This window comes from Dreissena polymorpha, chromosome 1, assembly GCF_020536995.1.
Source record: "Dreissena polymorpha isolate Duluth1 chromosome 1, UMN_Dpol_1.0, whole genome shotgun sequence".
Lineage (NCBI taxonomy): Eukaryota > Metazoa > Mollusca > Bivalvia > Myida > Dreissenidae > Dreissena > Dreissena polymorpha.
Window position 1 is genome coordinate 209,086,608 of NC_068355.1, and position 21,506 is coordinate 209,108,113.

Here is a 21,506-nt window from a genome sequence, read left to right on the forward strand (position 1 = left end):
TCTTGCAACATTTTCTTTGTGTTAGTACTATTTCTTGCGTTCAATTTTTTAAATGTCACGGACTTCTACCGGCTAATTGTCAACGTGTTCGGATCGTTGCATTTGACGACCAACTATGGCCCCTATACCTCAATCAACTGCCCCGGGTGTCAATGCAATTCTTCTGGGCCCACCAGGCTCAGGAAAAGGGACGCAGGTATCAAGTTGAGATGAGTAAAATGCCATCAAAATTTAGCCATTTCATTGCTTCACACCGAATTTAGTAGTGTAAATTAATAACCTTCAAGTAATCATGTTTGTGACCGTAACGGCGTAAGTTTGTTTCCAATTCTGCCAATGGCAACTTTGGCAGAGAAATTTGACTAGTTCCAATCAAATGTTCAGTTTAAATATCTTCGTCTTTATTAACCACACATTGGATCGTAGCTAAAGAAACTTCAGCGTACAGTTTATATAGTATTGACAGACCTGTACGCTGAAGCGAACCCCGTATCGAAAGTCAACCAGAGTCGTAACATATTTATGTCACGCTATAAATCAAAGAAAGCTCATTTTCTTGGATACATTTCTACATATATTAGTGAATGAATATAAATTACTGCATCCGGGAATATTTTAAGGTTCAAATATTTCAAATGCATCTTACAATAGTAGTCAATATAAATTGCCGACTAAGAGTCTTTTGATGATTTTTGCTTTGGCAGACTCTTGGCGTCAATAGTCCACTCTATCTTTTTAATAGCGAAAGTTTTCCCTCTTTGTCTATATTGATGCGCAACGAATTAGGTGCGCAACATTCAAGCCCCGATATCAGACAGTTAATATCAACGGATTGCAATAATATTTACATACCTGTGTAGATAATTCATTTCTCAATAATGTTCCGTAAGAATTATGTAATGAATCTTTCAATTTTGCACGCCTGACCAATTTAAATCAACACACTACTCACATTTTCCATTCCAATCGCTGTGCCCGCTGTATACCGCAGGTAGATTTTAATCGATAACGCAGCCTATTACACTGTAATGCCTTCTTCTGATTGGTTGATATTTAAATATTTCATAACATGACGAGAGGTCAGTGATTGTACTGTGATTTAAGCAGAAGTTTAACTGAAACAAATTATGCCTTTTAACTTCAATTCGACGCTATTTGAGGTAAAAATGGACTTCTTAACTAAAACTTTATGAGTTGGTTATGTTATTTTGCAATTTTTAGCATATTGATATAATAGCATTGTATTCATTTTTCGTTATGGTTTTTACAGACCGGAGTTTCAGCGTTCAGATTAATTCTGAACGCGAATTATTTCAGCTACTTACAATAGATGAAAATAACTCTCATCAGTCTGAAATTCACGATTTTGACGCCATTGTCGCTTTGTCACGTGACGAGTTTTCATTTGAATACTTTCGGATCGACCTTGACATTTTTTGCTGAAATTGTAAACATAACTTTCGTTTTCTGAAATCTATTATTTGTGATTAACAACTTACGTTTGGTGGATTATAAGACTGATTTCAGTGTGAATCAGGTAATTTTAAATAATATTTACTTTGAGTTTGTATTAACACTACAATTTGTTTACAAAACAATCCAGAATACCAGAATAATCTAAAATACCGGGAAATGTCATTCTGAATTTGAAAACACTTGAGCACATGGTATGTTACTAAAAATAGAAATAACGTCATATGACCGTGAAATCTCGGGAGATTTCCATTTCAAGAAAGTCTGTCACATCGCTGTTTTTCTCGATATGTAAGAGCAGAATAGATAAATGTCTAAGATAGTATTTTGTGAAAGAATATATCAGTTAAATGTGAAAAATGTTAATTTTTCGAATCAAGTGGTTGATTTGGGCCAATAACTGCATATAAAAGCTGTTTTGGACCAGTCTTTGTTAACTGTCAACTTTTCGGGAATTTCTGGTTGACTTTCCCAATGGGGTTGGTCCATAACTATAAAGTCGCGCCAGTCAAAAATCATAACAAGCGACATTTAAAGTTATGGTAGCAAGAACTAATTGGATCGTAATCACGGTTAGCACTATTAAAGGGGCCTTTTCACAGATTTTTGGCATATTTTGAAGTCTGTCATTAAATGCTTTATATTGATAAATGTAAACATTGGATCTTAAAAGCTCATGTAAAAAAATCAAGATTAAAATGTAAAAAAAGTAGCCGGTACCATGGCACGAACCAGTGACCCCCGGAGTCCTGGAGTTAGTCTGAAGTAAAAACGCATTAGCCCTGCTATTCCGCAATGTAAGTATTTTATACCTTATATAAGAAATCTACATAGTTTCGTAAATTTAAACGACAGCAACAGAACTCTCCAAATTATTCATCGTTTCGCGTTGCAACGCTTTATAATTTTTAGGTTTTCAAATCGTCAAAAGATACATATAATGGCTATATTGGACTATGGTAAAGGTTCAGTAATACTGTTTCCTCACAAATATTATAACTAAAACGAAAATTTGGGAATCTGAAACAACTTTTTTCAATTTTGTCAATTTACCAAACCATGAAAAGATCCCTTTAAATGCAGCAATGTTCATAAAGAGCCTTCATAAAGATTTGATGAGAAATAAGATCACATCCAACAGCCCTGCTGTTAGGCTATCTCTTTTGGGATACGGTTAGAGTGTCAGATTCTTGTTGGTGCTCAGGATTTTTCAAAATAATGACTAAGAGGCAATAACGAACTGAAAAATGGTTTCAAGGAGGGCTATGCGGATTCGGCTTGTGAAGCAGATAGTCTGGGCCTTGAAACATAAACAGGGGGAGGAGTGTAGCGAAATAAGGTCACTTCCAATAGTCTTGCTGTTGGGCTAGCTCTTTAACGGCATGGATTTTCATAATAATGACAACGTGGCAAACACTAACTGTTCATAAGTAAATGGTTTTCGAGAGCCCCTTGTATAGCAGTCGACGCTTGTGTAGCAAAGTGTTTGGGGCCTTGAAACAGTAAGAGGGGGAATGTAGTGAAATAAGGTCACTTAATTGCTGTTGGGCTAGCACTATAGAGATGCAGTTTGTGTGTCTGACTACCACTCTGGAGGTTGCACATTTGATCCCCTATTGGAGCTCAGGAATTTTCACAAAAGAGTGTACACACAGTTTGCAAATTAATTTAAAAACATCATTGGCAATTCGGGCCAAAGCCCTAGCATAGCGCTGAGCCCAAAGAGGGTTTTATAGGCCCAACATTTATTTTCAAAATAAAGGAAACTGTTTTCATTTGGTTCAATGCTCTAGAAAATATTGCAACAAATTGCATTTAACATTTTGGCATCTTTATCCTTGTTCTTCACCTGAAATAAATGTATAAATTATAACAGAATTTTTTGGTACTGATGGGACTACTTGTTAAAGCCTATCAAGGAAATTCAGTTTACAATTTCAAGAACATGATATATTTCAACTTTGTATAAACACACTTACTGTATGTGTCTTTCGGGCCAAAGTATGTTTATTCCTGGTGTCACAACATAGATGGTACGTTACCAAAAACAACTATGATTATTATTTTTTACATTTCAGCTTACCAATCACTGAGGACAATTTATAACGGCTAGGCATAGTTTGATTAACATATAAGTTTAGTACTTATTTTTCTTTACTGTCTCTTCTTGTTCTGTATTGCTCCTTCATGTTTGGGTTCTCATACTGTTACGTATTTCATAAAAGGACAAGTACTTCATTTAACATTGGTTATGTTGTGTCTTGTAGTAAAGCTCAGAGATTTACCAAGATAATTTTCTCCTTTCAGGCCCCTCTCCTAGCTGACAAGTACCAGGTGTGTCATCTGTCCACAGGTGAGTGGGCTGTACCAATTTACTCATCCACTAATGTAGATCAAAATAATCTTTTAATGTTTTCAAGGCATCACATAAGGATAAAAGATACATGCTAAGTGATTGAAGAGGTGCCTCATAGCTTGCTGTACAGGAATAGGCAACAGAGTTTAATTTATTTCAACCAAAGGTATTTTTATGCCCTTGGATCAAATGATCGGGGGTATATTGTTTTTGGCCTGTCTGTCTTTGTATGATTGTGTCTGTCTGTCAATCTGTCCCAAAACTTTAACCTTGGTCATAACTTTTGCAATATTGAAGATTGTAACTTGAAATTTAGCATGCAAGTGTATCTCATGGAGCTGCGCATTTTGAGTGGTGAAAGGTCAAGGTCATCCTTCAAGGTCAAAGGTCAAATATATGGCTACAAAGCGGCGCAGTAGGGGGCATTGTATTTCTGACAAACACATCTCTTGTTCCAATTGTTAACATTAAGCTGGTGATGAAATATGTCTTTCCAAATAAACTTTTAATTTTATCATCACGTAAGGATATTGCATACATTCTTACTTGTTGAACAGGTGCTTCATAGCTTGCTATATGTGTGTAGGTGATTCAGTTAAATTAATTTTGATGAAAAGTATTCTTAGCTTTTTTCTTACTTGCGGGTTTATCATGTTAAATTGCAGGTGATATGTAACAATGCAGGTGATATCTTACATTTAGGGAGATAATGTACATTTCAGGCAGCATATTAGATTACATGTATTAACGTTAATTGCTTGTAATATGTTGAATTGTGAGTGAAATGTTACATGGAAGGTGATATGTAACAGTTCACATGATATGTTACATTGCAGGTGATATGCTGAGAGCTGTAGTTAGCTCTGGGTCTGAGCTGGGAAAGAGAGTGAAGAAGGTGATGGATGATGGTAGGTCTTTTGACTGGTTGCTCTTTGTACTTATTGGTACTTTTACTTATTGTTCCCTACCGGTGAAATCGGAGGGGACTGATGGTTTGCAATCTGTGCGTCAGTCTGTCTGTCAGTCTGTCACACTTTTCTAGATCCTGCCATAACTTTGAAAGTTCTTCATATTTTCAGCTCACCTGATTGCTCAGGTGAGCTTTTTGGATCAGTCTTTGTCCGTCGTCCGTCTGTCCACATTTGGTTGTAAACACTCTAGAGGCCACATTTCTTATGCGATCTTCATGAAACTTGGTCAGAAGATTTGTCCCAATGATACCTCGATCAAGTTCGAAACTGGGTCATGCCGGGTCAAAAACTAGGTCACTAGGTAAAAAAAACAAACAACCCTGTAAACACTGTAGAAGTCACATTTCATGCTCAATCTTCATGTAACTTTGTCAAAATGTTTGTCATAATGATATGTTGGTCGAGTTCAAAAGTGGTTCTGGTCTGTTGAAAAACATGGCCGACAGTGGGCGGGGCAGTTTTCCTTATTTGGCCATAGAGAAACCTTGTAAACACTCTAGAAGTCACAATTTTTGCCCAATCATCATAAAACTTGGTCAAAACATTGGTTTTATTGACATCTCGGAAGAGTTTGAAAATGGTCCAGATCCGTGAAAAACATGGCCACCAAGGGGCGGGGCAGTTTTCGCTGTATAGTGAAAATATGTGACACTCTAGAAGTCACATTTTTGGTCCAATCTTCATGAAATTTGGTCAGAAAATTTGTTTCCTAGATACCTTAGATAAGTCCGAAAATGGTTCCGGTCCGTTGAAAAACATGGCTGCCAGGGGGACCGGCAGTTTTTCTTATATTTATATAGTAAAAAAAGGCTTGTGAACAGTCAAGAAGTCACATTTTTAGCCCAAGCATCATGAAACTTGGTGAAAACATTGGTTTTATTGATATCTCGGACGAATTAGAAAATGGCTCAGATCGGTGAAAAAACACTTTTTTGCTCACCTGATTGCTCAGGTGAGGTTTCAGAATTGGTCGTTTTCCGCCGTCCGTCTGTCCGTCCACATTTGGTTTCTAAACACTCTAGCATTTACATTTCTCATGCATTCTTTGTTAAAGTTGTCGAGAAGCTATATGGAGGACACAAGATCTCAGTCAAGTTTGATAATGAGCAAAATTGCATAATAAATGCCATAATTATTGCCTTTAGATTGTCAAAATTTTCATTATTATTATACAAAATCCTTGTAAACACTCTAGAGGTCACAATTTTGTTTCAGATTTTATGAATCTTGGTCATAATATTTATTTTTGAAAGCAATGTTTGATGTTTGGTCATGAGGGGTCAAAATATAGGTCACCGGGTCAAAACATACAAAAACCTCGTAAACACTCCATAAGTCAGAGTTTTGGTTAAATAATGACGAAACTTGACCAGGATGTTTGTCTGGACAATATCTAGGTCAAGTTTGACGTTTGATAAAGACTGACTGAACCGACTCCTCTCAGGTGAGCGAACAGCTAGGGCCATCTTGGCCCTCTTGTTTCATGAAACTTGAAGCATGGACAGATGGCAATATGGAGATTATGCACTTCAATTAATTTTGTTCCTACGTCAAGAATTCTGGTTGCTATGGCAACAAATATATAATAAAAAAATAAAATAAAAAAATGCTGACAATAGTGGAGTTTCACCGGTAGGGGACCATATTGCTTGGCAATCTCTTGTTGGCTCTGGAACTGACCGGTCTTGGGACTCATTTTTTGGTCTTTGGACTAATTTGTCTTTAAAATAATTGGTCTTTGGAATAATTGTATAAACTGTTAAATCAGCTGACTCAGGAAAAAGTGTTATAGATTTACTGACCACTCTGATATAACTAAAATAAAGATGACTTTGTGGCAAAAGTAAAAAAACTAATCAATGGTGTTCTGGGAAAACTGGGTTTAATGCATGATTATAAATTGTCATCCCAGATTAGCCTGCTTAGTCTGCACAGGCTAGAGGTTAATCATGGATGATGATTTTTGCTGAAAGTGAAGTTTAGAAGCCACTTTCTTTAAACAAAAAATTCCATTAAAGCGGAAAGTGTCATCCCTGAGGACTGCAAGGCTAACATGCAATGACACTACCCACATGCATTGAGCCCAGTTTCCACAGAGTGCGGCTTAAATTATCCCAATTTTCACAGGCAAGCTGGTGTCAGACGAGTTGGTTGTTGAGATGATCAACGACAGCCTGGACAAGCCGGCGTGTCGAAAGGGATTCCTGCTGGATGGCTTTCCACGCACCGTGAAACAGGCTGAGGCAGTGAGTGCAGGATAATGGACCCTTTACCCCTATTTTATTGTTTATACAATTTTATAAATAACGAATATCATTTTTAATTTATTACACTTACAATATTTTGAACTTAATTCCAATATGTTAAAAGCATGTTTTTCTTCAACTTCGTAAAATATTTATAATTTTATAAAGTGTTTATTTTATAAACATTTAAAACTATGTATTCTATTGATTAAAAGATATGTATTTAAGATTAACATTATTCTAGCAGAGAAGTAAAACTGGACCCAGAAACTTACTTTGACACATTGGTAGTCCCTTAGAAAATATAATGAGATAAAATACCTTTCTTACTAGATTCAAATTTTGAAGGCTTCATTTCCAACCCTCAGATACTAATGAGCAGCAAACAGCATTAAACCTGTACAGATCTTTTCTGGTTTTATGCAGATTGCATACAGCTAGTTTCACTTTGCTTTTGTGCTTAAAAGGGTTAAGCAAATTACACAGAACAAAATAATCCTCTATGTTATAAGATTGATAAAAGGTGTTTGATTTAACAGGGTTTTCAAACAAAAGAGAGTCCTGAAAATAATCCTGATGCAAATTATTGTACATTTGTCATTTTTACTAAAGCAAAAAGTAGGCCTGACATAATTATACCCCCACAAACAAAGTTTAGAGGGGTATATAGGAGTGAGCTTGTCTGTCGGTCTGTTGGTCGGTCCGTATTAAGTGTCCGCTCTCTATTTCAAGTAGTTTTCATCTGATCTTCACCAAACTTGGTCAGAAGTTGTATCTACATGATGTCAAGGCCAAGTTCGAACATGGGCCTTGTTGGGTCAAAAACTAGGTCACGGGGTCACTTAGTGCGTTTTAAACATTCAGCATGTTGTCCGCTCTCTATTTCAAGTGGTTTTCATCCGATCTTCACCAAACTTGGTTAGAAGTTGTTTCTAGATGATCTTAAGGCCAAGTTCGAACATGGGCCTTGCCGAGTCAAAAACTAGGTCACGGGGTCACTTAGTGCGTTTTAATCATTCAGCATGTTGTCCGCTCTCTAATTCAAGTAGCTTTCATCCGATCTTCACCAAACTTGGTCAGAAGTTGTATCTAGATGATGTCTAGGCCAAGTTCGAACATGGGCCTTGCCGGGTCAAAAACTAGGTCACGGGGTCACTTAGTACGTTTTACACATTGAGCATGGTGTCCGCTCTCTATTTCAAGTAGTTTAAATCCGATCTTCACCACACTGGGTCAAAAGTTGTAACTAGATGATGTGTAGGTCAAGTTCGAACATGGGCCATGTAGGGTCAAAAACTAGGTCACTGGGTCACTTAGTGTGTTTAAAACCTCACCATGTTGTCCGCTCCGCTCTCTAATTCAAGTAGTTTTTATCCAATCTTCACCAAAATTGGTCAAAAGTTGTATCTTGATAATGTCTAGAGCAAGTTTGAATATGGGTCATGCCGGGTTAAAAACATGGCACAGGGTCACTTCAGGCGTTTAAAACATCACAATGTTGTCTGCTCTTTATTTCAAGTAGTTTTCATCCAATCTTCACCAAACTTGGTCAGAAGTTGAATCTAGATTATCTTAAGGCCAAGTTCGAACATGGGCCTTGCCGGGTCAAAAACAAGGTCACGGGGTCAACTAGTGCGTTTTAAACATTCAGCATGTTGTCCGCTCTCTAATTCAAGTAGTTTTCTTCTGATCTTTACCAAACTTGTTCAAAAGTTGTATCTAGATGATCTTAAGGCCATGTTCGAACATGGGCCGTGCCGGGTCAAAACCTAGGTCACGGGGTAACTTAGTATGTTTTACACATTGAGCATGGTGTTTGCTCTCTATTTCAAGTAGTTTAAATCCGATCTTCACCACACTTGGTCAGAAGTTGTAACTAGATATGTGTAGGTCAAGTTCGAACATGGGCCATGCCGGGTCAAAAACTAGGTCACGGGGTCACTTAGTGTGTTTTAAACCTCACCATGTTGTCTGCTCTCTATTTCAAGTAGTTTTTATCCAATCTTCACCAAAATTGGTCAGAAGTTGTATCTTGATAATGTCTACAGCAAGTTTGAATATGGGTCATGCCGGGTCAAAAACAAGGTCATGGGGTCACTTAGTGCGTTTTAAACATCACAATGTTGTCCGCTCTCTAATTCGAGTAGTTTTCATCCAATCTTCACCAAACTTGGTCAGAAGTTGTATCTAGATGATGTCTAGGTCAAGTTTGAATATGGGTCATGCCGGGTCAGAAACTAGGTCACGGGGTATCTTAGTGCATTTAAAACCTCACCATGTTGTCCGCTCTCTTATTCAAGTAGTTTTCATCCAATCCTCACCAAACTTGGTCACAAGTTTTATCTAAATGATCTCTAGGACAAGTTTGAACATGGGCCATTCCGGACCTAAAACCAGGTCACAGGGTCACTTAGTGCGTTTTTTAACATTCAGCATGGTGTCCGCTCTCTAATTCAAGTAGTTTACATACAATCTTCACCAAACTTGGTCAGAAGTTTTATGGAGATGATCTTAAGGCCAAGTTAGAACATGGGCCTTTCTGGGTCAAAAACTAGGTCAAGGGGTCACTTAGTGCGTTTTAAAAATTGAGCAAGGTGTCCGCTGTTTTTTGTGAAGACGACATGCAAAATATTACGTGTCACTGCGGCATGTGGGGGTATTCGTCACGTCTGTGACAAAGCTCTAGTTTAATATTATAGTATTTTATGTAAGTAAATAACTACAAAAGCACTAGACAGAAGTATTTTCAGAACACTTTATGTAATTTTGTAAAGTTCTTTTCCTTCATTTATGCAAAACACCAGCTACCCCATTAAAAATGTTTCACAGGTGTTTCATAAATTTCTGTGACTTCATTAAATGATTCATTTTGACCACTCATTAACTCAAACCAGCGGTAATTGAACTTTTCTAAGTCTAATTGAATCCCTGACTATATTTTGCACCAAATCTGGTTTCTTGTTGTATTGGTGTGCTCATTTTGGCTTCTCGGGCACGTGGTGATTTAAGTTAAGTTCAACGTAAATTAATGTCCCTCAAAAAATAATAATTTTAAAGTATATCTATTGGTCCTATTTGTGGATTACCAATAAGATTAAAAGCATAACAAAATATGGTGCTGAATCCGGGAATTTTTAGGCGTCCCTGTTTATGTGTGTTAAAACTTGCACATTATTTAGCCATTGCTAATTCTGTAATGTCAACTTCCTCATTTAAGCCTCTTCATGCAAAAACTCTTAGACCACCTGGGCCCAAGGTAGCTACAGCACATGGAGTCTGTTAGGGAGCTACCATGTTCACATACAGTTGTACGAGTCTACAAATCTTGAGTGACTTTATAGCAGACAGGGTAGCTCCGGATGGGCAAGCTGGTCTGGGGCTACCCTGGCTGCTTGTGGCATAAAATCTATTTTTGCAATATGATGCTCATTTAGATTTTATTTCTCTGTCTTCATTTCAGTATTTATAGAATATAATGAATACATGTTCATGGATACAAACTCACCTTTTTACAGTAGGTTGCCCAGACGAGCAAATACATTTAGTACTTTGGTTTCTAGCCCAAGAATATGGAGCCCAGATTCAAATGCATGTCATCAGTATCTACTACTTTTATAGAAAGAAAATCCGACATCACAACATTTTTGTCATGTTTCAATGTATAATACCCTTTATGAGATTGAATTTTCATCTTTAAAGGAATAAAGTTATAAACTATTTGAAAAATGTTTTGATTTCTAAAAAAGCAAGGTGCCCAGTCGGACTACGAACGTTTGACATTGACTTGCCCAGGCTTAAATCTACTCTACCTGGGCATCAGATAATTATTATCCCTGATGTGTATAGCTGATCAATGAACTTAACAGGATCATAAATACCTGTTCTCCGTTTGATTATGTAGCTGGACAGCCTGTTGGAGACCAGAAAGACGAAGCTCCACTCGGTCATTGAGTTTGCAATTGACGACTCTCTGCTAGTGAGCCGAATCTGTGGCCGACTGATACACAAAGCCAGCGGCCGGTCCTACCATGTAGAGTTCAACCCTCCGAAGAAACCCATGATTGATGATGTGAGTGGCAGTTTTAGTTTAATTTAAACCTATTTATTTAAGCCTATTGTTAAGACACTCTTGAGTCGGTTTGGGAAGTGAAAAAGCCACATAGTATTGACAAACTCTGGAGTTCATTTTAGAAGACAATAAGCAATGGTTTATTGAACATTTGAGTCTGTCTTGAAAACAAAAATCTGCAGGGTAATGAGAATTCTCAAGACCTATTTGGTAGCAAGAATGACGTTTGACATTGCAATTGCACAGCTATCTCTCCAGTTTTCCTTCTTTCCTAAGTATGATATTATTAAATGTACAAATGTGTTAATTACTTGGCTAATATGACCTGTTTACTTGTATGTGTTTGCAATCTAAAATTAATATCTTTTCATTTCACTTCATTTTTCAATTAGCAGACTACTAGCATTAAAGCGAGATTATATGATTTTTATATGTGTTTAATTGTATTATATTGATAAAAATATGTTACAATAACATAAAATAGGCAAGAAAAATTATACATTGAAGACGAATATCATAAAATGCAGCAAAGACAAATTAGCGCTCCGAGCTGATTGTGACGAAGATATTTCGTACATATTTTCCTACAATAACAGAAGAATTCGTCTTTTTTTTAGGAACGCAGTTAGTGTTTGTGTGTCGTATGAATAGATATCGTTGCAGGAAATTTAAATGATCCATAAAACAAAATTGTGTCTTTGTGTCCTTTGAACAAATCTGCACTAAAACTAAATATAGATTCACATCGTTCATGCATGATATAAATGCTGGTGAATTCAACTGTACAGACATTTTCGATTTCAGAATTAAATATCTGGCTTATTTTGCACTTTTCGACACATGTTCTTCTTAACTTTTATTTTAATTGATATTGAAATATATTTATAATAAGGTTTTTTACACATTTTATATAAATTCATAAATATTTGACAAAATTGTAAAATCTCGCTTTAACAGTTTGATTCTCAACATACATTACCGATTAATCCAGTGAAGCCTTTTATAATGGATACTGTAATACAGCTGAAAACCCAGTTTGAGAAGGATGGATATTGTAGTCAATCAGTCAGTCAGTTTGTCATTCAGTAGACCTGTCTGACAGTCTGCAGGAAAAGTGATAAAAGCCATCTACTTTCTAATTGCTGAAGGAATAAAATGGAAACTTTGAATATGTCAGCCCTATAAAGTGTTGATGTGCATGACACTTTTCATACCCAGTAATCCACACATTCCTGAGTTGTTTGCCCTTGAAAATTGCTGGTAAAGATGTGTATGGGCTTTAGTCAGGTTATGCCCCCGTAGTCCATCAGTCAGCCAGTCCATCTGTCCGCAAAATTTAACATCGCCCATAACTTTTGCAATATTGAAGATAGCAACTTGATATTTTTTGCATGCATGCATATCTCATGGAGCTGCACATTTTGAGTGGTGAAATGTCAGGGTCAAGGTCATCCTTCAAGGTCAAAGGTCAAATATATGGCTTCAAAGCGGTGCAGAAGGGGGCATTGTGTTTCTAACAAACAGGTCAAGTGTTTTTTTCACCATTTTGGGAATCGGGCCGGGTCCCTTTGGATTGGGAAAATTTGCTGCGTATTTACTAAAATTGTGAAATTAGTGTTGTTGTTGTTTTGCTTACAAATGCTTCGAAATTGAGGATACAAGTGTGTCAAGTATTATATTTACTAAGGTTGATCTTATATGGATTGGAGATGAACAAAATATTGAGATCTAAAAAACAATTTTTTTTTTTTTTTTTTAAACCTTCCATTTAGAATTTTTAGCTCCTATTTGGGAAAAATATATACTTTTTGTCCATTGGGAATGGGTCAGGATACCGGACCCGATTTTGAATGAAAAAAAACACTGACATCTTTTGCTATTTGTCATGTGTGCACTCTGGGAAAACAGGGCTTAATGCAGTCTGAAAAGGCTAATCCGGGACGAAACTTTCTGATTGTTTTAATTGTTTTCATAAAGGAGGTCTCTTCTTTTCACAAATCTAGTCCAGGTGGAAAATGTAGTCCCTGATTAGCCTGTGCAGACTGGGATAACACTTCACAATAATGCATTAAGGCTGTTTTTTTACATAGTGCAGCTCATTACCGTATATAACAGAATCGTTGGTTTGTGTTTATAAGATTCAAACATAAGAATTTAAAACTAGAGCTTTGTCATAAACCTGACTAAAAACTCTGCACCTCTTTATCAGCTGTTTTCAAGGGTTTATATGTACATGTATTCAGGTGACTGGTGAGCCGTTGATACGTCGCTCGGATGACAACGAGCAAGCGTTGACAGCCCGCCTCGATGCGTACCACAAGCAGACAAAGCCACTTGTGGACTTCTACCGCAAACGGGGCATTCATACGGCTGTGGACGCCTCCAAGGCCCCAAATATTGTTTTTGACGCAATCAAGATGGCCTTTGAAAAAAATATTGTTTTTGACGCAATCAAGAAGGCCTTTGACGCAATCAAGAAGGCTACTGTTTAAGAGCTAGCAATAAGCAATAGATTTTGATGCTTTGCTTGTAACTTTGTGTTGCTATTTTTTGTGTCATGATTATTTCAATTATTATAAGAAAATTGTAAATGATATTTGTTTTCCTATTAGCAAGTTACTAGTGACATTACCCAAAGGTCTATAATAGTAATATTCTACATTTATTGCTTTTAGATAATTTTTACATGATTATTGTTTTCACATTGTATTGTTTAACATTTATTATATTGATGCACTGTGTATTTCACTTTAAGTTTTATTCTTGAAAGCTTTTATGATATTGCTGTATATCAAATAAAAATTGTATTGCACTTAGAAGTATTAAGAACCAAATTAAATTCATTATTCATTCATTATATTATCGTATAGTCATTATAATGTGGACCAATCATTTGCAATTTGGTTTAGCAATTCAAACTACGCCCTAGTTTTGGATCCAATACATGAGCCGGCACCTCCCTGTCATCAAGTAGGCCCTCTTGATTATGAGGCAAAGGTCACTCCTAACTTATGGAGCCTTGTTTAGGAAAATTGGGCTAAATGCATGTCTGTAAAGTGTTTGCACAGGCTTATCAGGGACGACACCCAACACTTTTATGGAATTTTTCACTAAAAGGCAGGCTGCACAGGCTAATCTTGAGTGACACAGGCTGCACATGCATTAAGCCCTGTTTTCCCAAAACAAGGATCAAATATCCCTCCTGATAATTATCTACACCAGACATTCATATTCATTTGCACGTGTTCACGAGAATGGCTCAATGTTACATTCCAATTATGTTTATAGTGTGCGTGTACTTTGTACTGTGTCATTATTATAGAATACACATATTATGGTGGTGTTCATAACAAAGTGAAATAAAATTAATATGACTGTGTACGCACTTAAATAAAAAAATCAGCGATATTTAATTAAAGCAGCTTGTTCAGATATTTTTGTATTTTTAGCTCGACTATTATATATGAAATATATATATAGTGGAGCTATCCTACTCACCCTGGCGTCGGCGTTCCCGTTAGCTTGCAAATGTTAAAATTTGCGTACTACCCCAAATATTTCGATGTCCTTTGTTATATTGCTTTTATATTTTGCATACTTCTTTACCAACATGACCCCAATCTATAAATAAGAGCAGACAACTGTATCAAGCATTTTGACAGAATTATGGCCTCTTTTATACTTAAAATCTGCATATTATTGATAAATCTATGTTAAAGTTTCCGTACCACCTCAAATATTTTCTATGTCCTTTGACATATTGCTTTTATATTTTGCATACTTATCCACCAACATGATCCCAATCTATAAACAAGAGCAGACAACTGTATCAAGCATTTTGACAGAATTATGGCCCCTTTTATAATTAGATAATTGAACATTTTGCTTAAATTGCCATAACTTCTTTATTTATTTATCACATTTGATTCATACTTTGACAAAACAACACTTACCTGACATACCACAATGCACTCCACCCAAACCATCCCCCATGCCCCACCCCAGAATCCCCCCCCCCCCCACACACACACACACAAATTTTGTTTTCCTTATTTTTGAAAATTCATCTATTAAACGACCACACACCCAAATTATACCCCCCCTCTCTCCATGATGGCTTACGTTATACTGCCAAGCACTAAAAAAGTCGAGCGCGCTGATCTCTGACAGCTCTTGTTGATAAATATCATTAAATGAGTTTTCTGAAAAATTGTTATATTTTGAGTTTTAATAATTATAATCAGAAGGAAAAAGATTAAATAAAAAGTGCCTGCCTTGGGGTTCGAACCCCGGTCCTCTAGAAGTAAAAGCCCAAGGGTTGCAAGTAAATCACACAGGCTTTTGATTGTTGATGGTAGCTCTAAAGACAAATGCATTTATTTTTGGAAAAATTATTGATTTAAGGGAAATTTATTTATTTTTGTATTAATGATGTTCATAAATTATCAACTACATGTAACTTTGTTCTTTGGAATGTTATTGTTTGAATGTGATGCAAACGCAATTGTGAACAATTCGATTTAAGTTTTGAATATTTGACATACATTTTGTAATTTCTTAAGTTTTTATCCAATCTTCATGAACATTTACACAAATGTTCAATAGAGCGTCTTCTACCCAAACATCGGTACATACTTCCCCTTCACTGCACACTATAGTCATCATAGCACAAAATAAAAGACATGTGTCTAATCACTTTTTTTTTCGTACCCTATGGTTATACATTTAATTAATTTAAAAATGTTTACAAAATATATGAGCCTTGTTCTGAGAAACTGGGCTTAATGCACGTGCGTTAAGTTTCGCCCCAGATTAGCCTGTGCAGTCCGCACAGGCTAATCAGGGACGACACTTTCCGTCTAAACTTGATTTTCGGCAAGAAGGGACTTCCTTGAAACTAAAAATACCATAAAAGCGGAAAGTGTCGTCCCTTATTAGCCTGTGCGGACTGCACAGGCTAATCTGGGATGACACTTTACGCACATGCATTAAGCCCAGTTTTCTCAGAACGCGACACATATATATATATATATATACATGTTAAAGCAATTCGCTTCTAATCAAGCTGAATAGTAACAATAAAGTGAGGCTTAGAGGTGGATTTTGATTTGTTCCGGAATTTTCTGTTTGTTAAGAAGTAAAATGGGAAACAAAAAATGTTCATTAAATTGTACGAATATACTGAATGTCCAAGGGTAATATTGTATTCTGACATATCATGAAATGTTGAACAAGACAATATAAATAAAAGTCATATTTATGTTTGCTTGCTTTAGTACGGAATAATATACAGGGTAGTACATTAAACATTTTCACCACAGTTGCCCACATTTGTTTTTCAGTAATTCTTGCTTATATGACAAAGCAATTTATTCAGAAAGTTTATTTAAATTAGGTAATGTTGCCTTACGACAGTCATTTGAAAATATTTATTTGCGAATATAGCAGTTATGTGAATTTGATGTCCTAATTTGATATAAATTTCCCATGATGACGGTTGGTAGACCAAATGCTGAAACTATGCAGCTTGTTTATTTATAGACATGTCTAAGCCGTAGTTGTGCAACGATTTGATAAGGATATCGGAGACCTATGCGAGTTTAATCAGGTACGTGTATTAGGTTAATACTCATACCTGGTTTAATTTAAATAAAATGGACATCCAAGAAAACAATTGATTATAAAAGTAAAATGTTTGCAATTATACATTTAGTAAAACGAAATTAAAGTGCAAATAAGATCAAGTAAGCAGATGAATCATTTGATACAGAGAAGTCGTCCCGCGAATAAATGTTTTTTTTTTTCAAACTTGAACCAACGGCAGAAACAACAATACAGTACCGCTGAACAAATTGCTTGATTATTTCAGTAGAGAAGCGGATGGTGTCGACGATAATATAAATTGGTTTATGCATAGACGTTCTTAAATGAATTTGATAATGGGAAAAACGCAGGACATTCAATTTCCGAACTAAAAAACATAAAACAACCGAAGGTATAATTAAGGCAACAAAACGGTCGAAAAATAATGCAGCCCTTGCACTATTAGTTACACTGCTGTACACCCTCAGTAATTTCATACCGTATGAAAGTACTGATAGTGTATATCCCATTCTTCATCAGTAACTAACTTACGATTATATCTCAACCGAAAACACGGGGTGTATGGAAATTACTCTGGGTGTAAGGAAAATACTCAATGGGCACGTGACCGCTCTAAGCCAATCGGATTCTCCTCACCAGAATCATGCCATCATCAAGCCGTTACAAATATTTGTAAATTACAATGATGGAGAGCGGTTCCCCTGTTGGTACGACGAGTTAGAAATGCAGTACAACACACCGCATATTTTCAAACCTCACATAAAACAGAAAGCATAAATCGTCTTCTACACATGAACCATTCAAAATTCATGCAAATAATTATTTAATTGGATTTTTTTTCTCAATATTTTGAAAAACATGTCAATAAAATGTATTTCTTAAATAATAATACGTCTATTTGTTGGATGAACTTTAATGGTCTCTATCAACAATGATCAAGATCTGAAAAGATAAGAAATAGCTTGAATAGAGTAGTATAAAACCCTCTATCCTAGTCTTTGGGTAATTATAAGAATTAAAAAACAAAAGACTGATCTAATGAAACAAATGTCTTGTACTGTCTTAAGTTATAGATCAATTAAAGTGAATGAAAAAGCAAAAACACTAGTCAAATAGTCCTTAAAACATTTCTTCACACTAAAAGTAACACTGTGGAAGAAAAAGTCATGGCGAAGGATCAGATTCCATGTCATAGTCTTTTTGCCACAAAGGAACACGTCTCAATCGGGTTGAACGTCTGGAGATAGGGAGTACTTCAGGGGTAGCGACATGTTTTTCGACGGCTGGTGGTGGTGTAGGATTCTCACTGGCAGTTGGTGACTGGTAGTTCAACTGATTTGGGGATCCATAAGCCAACTGACGTCTGGCCGGGATTGTTGCAGATTTTGGTGTATCAAGTGTAGCGACAGGTGTCTGTGCAAGTTCATCTAGGTCTGGCGTTCTCGGAATAGCTGGTGTAATATGATCGGGTGGGTTATTAGGGCCCAAAGGTAGAGATGTGTCCTTTAGTTGGGTTTGTGGAGATCTGTTGAGTGTGATGTCCCTAACAACTGTCAGCCTGGGCAGTGGTGCATGGACTGGGATGTATTGAAATTTACGGTTACGCAGTGTGGCACGTCTGGAGCCGTCAACTCTAACAACATATTGATCATATTGGCGTACCTCTATGACAACGCCGGATTTATCCCATTTCCGGGGGTAGTTGCAAATTTGGTTTTGAAGACGAACATGGTCACCGACTGCAAGTAGGGAGACGTTTTGTGTGCTCCGTTAGCTTCTCTGCACTTTGCATGTGTCTATTAAGGAGAGCTTCCTCTCTTTCCATTGCCTTGGAACGCCATGTTCGTGCGATTTGTACTTGCCAGGTGGAATATGTATAAAGTCCCTTATGGGTCTGCCAAATATGGGGAGAGTTTTGTATCCCTATCAGGTGTGTTGCGATATTGCACGTCGGAATTTGTCAGTGTCAATGTCCTCTGATGCACTGGTATTGTTCATTAGAAGGCGTTCGACAGTCTTCACACCAATCTCGGCCCGACAATTGCTATGGGGAAATACGACAGATGAAAGACGATGATGAACACCCCAATCTTTCAGGAATTGTCTCGTAATGGTAGCAATTAATTTGGGACCACCATCAGAAGCAAGCTCATATGTAATAAAGATCCGTCTGAGGCAAGTGATGAGCCCGGTAGCACCTTGATGTGATTTTTCGACAATGGACGGGTTAGAGTACCGATCAACAACTACCAGATAATTATGTCTCTGGTAAGTAAAGTAATCAGCGCAAAGGCACTGAAATGGATATTCTGGGACAGTCGTTTGGATTGGCGGAGCACTCGGGTTTGACGTGGCATTTCGATTGCAGTGATTGCAACCAGAGCAAAGAGCGGTAATGTCAGGTGTTATGTCAGGCCAAAATACTGATGATTCTGCTCTCGCTATCATTGATGTTACTCCTTAGTGTGCAGCATGAAGTGCGTCAAAGACTTCATTTCTGAGTAATGGAGGGATCACAATACGGTCCTTATACAGGATAACACCATCTGTAATGGAGAGGTCATCTCTAAACTGAAAGAAATCCCTCAGTGCATCAGGCATTTGAGTGCGTGATTCAGGCATACCGTTCTCTATCAGGTCAGCTAGAACAATCATATCGTCGTCGCTCGCTGTCATGATACGAACCCTCTCCCAAGTTACTGACTGTATACTGAGTGCGTCCAAGGTAGAAATGGCTGTTGATTAATTTTCCTCTTCACCAGGAGATGCGTGAGTGTTTTTCGTTCTGAGGACAGACAAAAGAGATGGTCTAGATGATGTGCGCGACAAATCGGCATTGACAATGGCTGCGTCATCAGGTAAGATCAGTTGTACAGGTTTGTTGACAGGATTGCGTGATAGACAATCCGTTGCACGATGCTTCACTCGTGGGATGTGAATAATACGGAATCTGTATCGCAGTGTCTTTTCCTTCAGATTTCGTAGGCGTGTATTAGAGATGTCCTCAAGGGCCCTGTCACTAAATATCTTAATTAGAGGTTATGGTCCACTGCTATGATGAGGTCTGGACAACCAAGTACAAAATACCTCGCTTTCTCTAGTGCATCTGATACTGCTAGTGCCTCACCTTCTATGGGGGGATAACTTGAATCGGCCGCGTAAGTGAATCTGCTTCCCACAAGAGTGATCTTCCAGCCCATGGGACAGCAGAACGGCTTGATATCTGTGCATGAGCAGTGTTTCTGTAGTAGCCAAAAGCCAATACCCGTTTTGGACCAGTCTGTAGCTAAACAGGTAGTTTTGGCGGGGTCGAAGATCGTGACGCCTTTCTCTATTAGGTCCGCAATCACCCGTTTGGATTCCTCAAAGAGCTCGTTCAACTCTTCAGTCCACTCAAAGTGGGTATCTGGTTTGAGTAAGTCTCTAAACGGTTGCATACGGTCAGCCATGCTAAAGGCATACGAAACTTGGTTCACTAGGCCGAACCATGACCGCACATCGGTTAAATTCTTCGGGCTAGGAAACTGAAGGATTGCCTTCATGTACCGTTGACTAGGCGGACATCATTTGAAGAGATGTCAAAGCCGGCAAATTCAACTGTATCAGCACCAAAACAAAAACTTCTCTGTATTAAGTATGATGCCGTTGCTCCCGCAAACATCAAGCCAATGGACTGTTTGGTGGAAATTCTGCTCTAAGGAATCTGCCCACAGCAATACGTCGTCTACACATTTGGTCTTATTGGGACTTTCCGCAACAATCTCATCATAACGCATTGTGTAACCATCACTTGAAGCAATATAGCCTTGTGGTGCAATCTTGTAGCGGTATCTGCCCCAGGGAGTTATGAATGTGGTCAAATGACGGTCTTCTTCACATATTGGTACACTATGGTACCCATTTCAAGCATCCAAAACGGTCTTCATTTTGCCAGCTGGAACTGAGCGGGCCTGTAGGAATGGGGAAGGGGTATGGTGGGTCTCACGGGTTACATGGATATTGAGCGCTTGAAGATCCACAATACGCCTCCGTTGTCCAGTCTTCTTCGCACAGATGATCATCCTACGGCACCATGTAACAGGGTTTCCAATAGGAACTTTCTCAATAACACCTAATTGCACATCCCGGTCAAGTCCTTCCTTCACAGCATTCCTCCAGTGCAGTGGTACTGGCACTGGGGTATGATGAGCAAAAGGTTTAGCATCTGGGTCGATCATTAATTTCATAGGCGAACAGTCCATAAGCGGTAGAGTTTGGTGTTCACATGAATTAATTGTGCTTGATCGATAGTATTCGGGAAGATAGTCCTGCAACATCTCACGAGATCCCTCGGATATTGGGAATGGTAATGTACGGGGCGGTTGAGGCGGAAGTTGTCGAGATGGACAACCACATGGAGCCGCACTTTGGTCATGAACATCGGCTGTGCAATGTTGCAATGCAGATTGTGCCTGTGGAAAAACTATGTAGTATGATTCCACGTTCAATACACGCCTCCCTGCTTAGGAATAACTTGTCCGACGAATCTGTTACATACGTCATTTGCTGGGTTGTAACAGGAAGTCCAGTGGAATCGGTGCTGGAGATGCGAAGCAAGATTGCACCCAGGATCTTAATACCTTCATTATTGGCAGTGTGCATTCGCATAGTAACTGGTAGTAGATCTGATTCTCTTAAACCGAGGCGATGGATAACTTTAAGACCTACTAAACAGCTCTGACCACTAGTATCAGCCATGGCAGGGACGGAGGCTGGGGTGGAGCGTGCATACATGTCGTCGAAATCAA

General features: G+C 37.8%; 1 protein-coding gene across 1 annotated transcript; it reads left to right on the forward strand.

Annotated features, from left to right (window-relative positions):
* The first annotated feature begins 39 nt into the window (after positions 1-39).
* LOC127864820 (adenylate kinase 2, mitochondrial-like) lies at positions 40-16,438 on the forward strand. The gene is made up of 6 exons (XM_052404713.1): positions 40-196; positions 3,781-3,826; positions 4,666-4,737; positions 6,928-7,046; positions 10,948-11,115; positions 13,359-16,438. Exons 1-6 carry the CDS (start codon positions 116-118, stop codon positions 13,605-13,607), a joined length of 735 nt encoding a protein of 244 aa, XP_052260673.1. The 5' UTR covers positions 40-115; the 3' UTR covers positions 13,608-16,438.
* Positions 16,439-21,506: the final 5,068 nt, after the last annotated feature.

What these genes read in the sequence shown, in the direction of transcription:
- LOC127864820 (XM_052404713.1), top strand. Translation starts at nt 116, where the DNA reads ATGGCCCCTATACCTCAATCAACTGCCCCGGGTGTCAATGCAATTCTT. An exon ending in GCTCAGGAAAAGGGACGCAG is followed by an intron (nt 197 to 3,780) that starts GTATCAAGTTGA and finishes TTCTCCTTTCAG; the next exon opens with GCCCCTCTCCTAGCTGACAA. An exon ending in GAAGAAGGTGATGGATGATG is followed by an intron (nt 4,738 to 6,927) that starts GTAGGTCTTTTG and finishes CAATTTTCACAG; the next exon opens with GCAAGCTGGTGTCAGACGAG.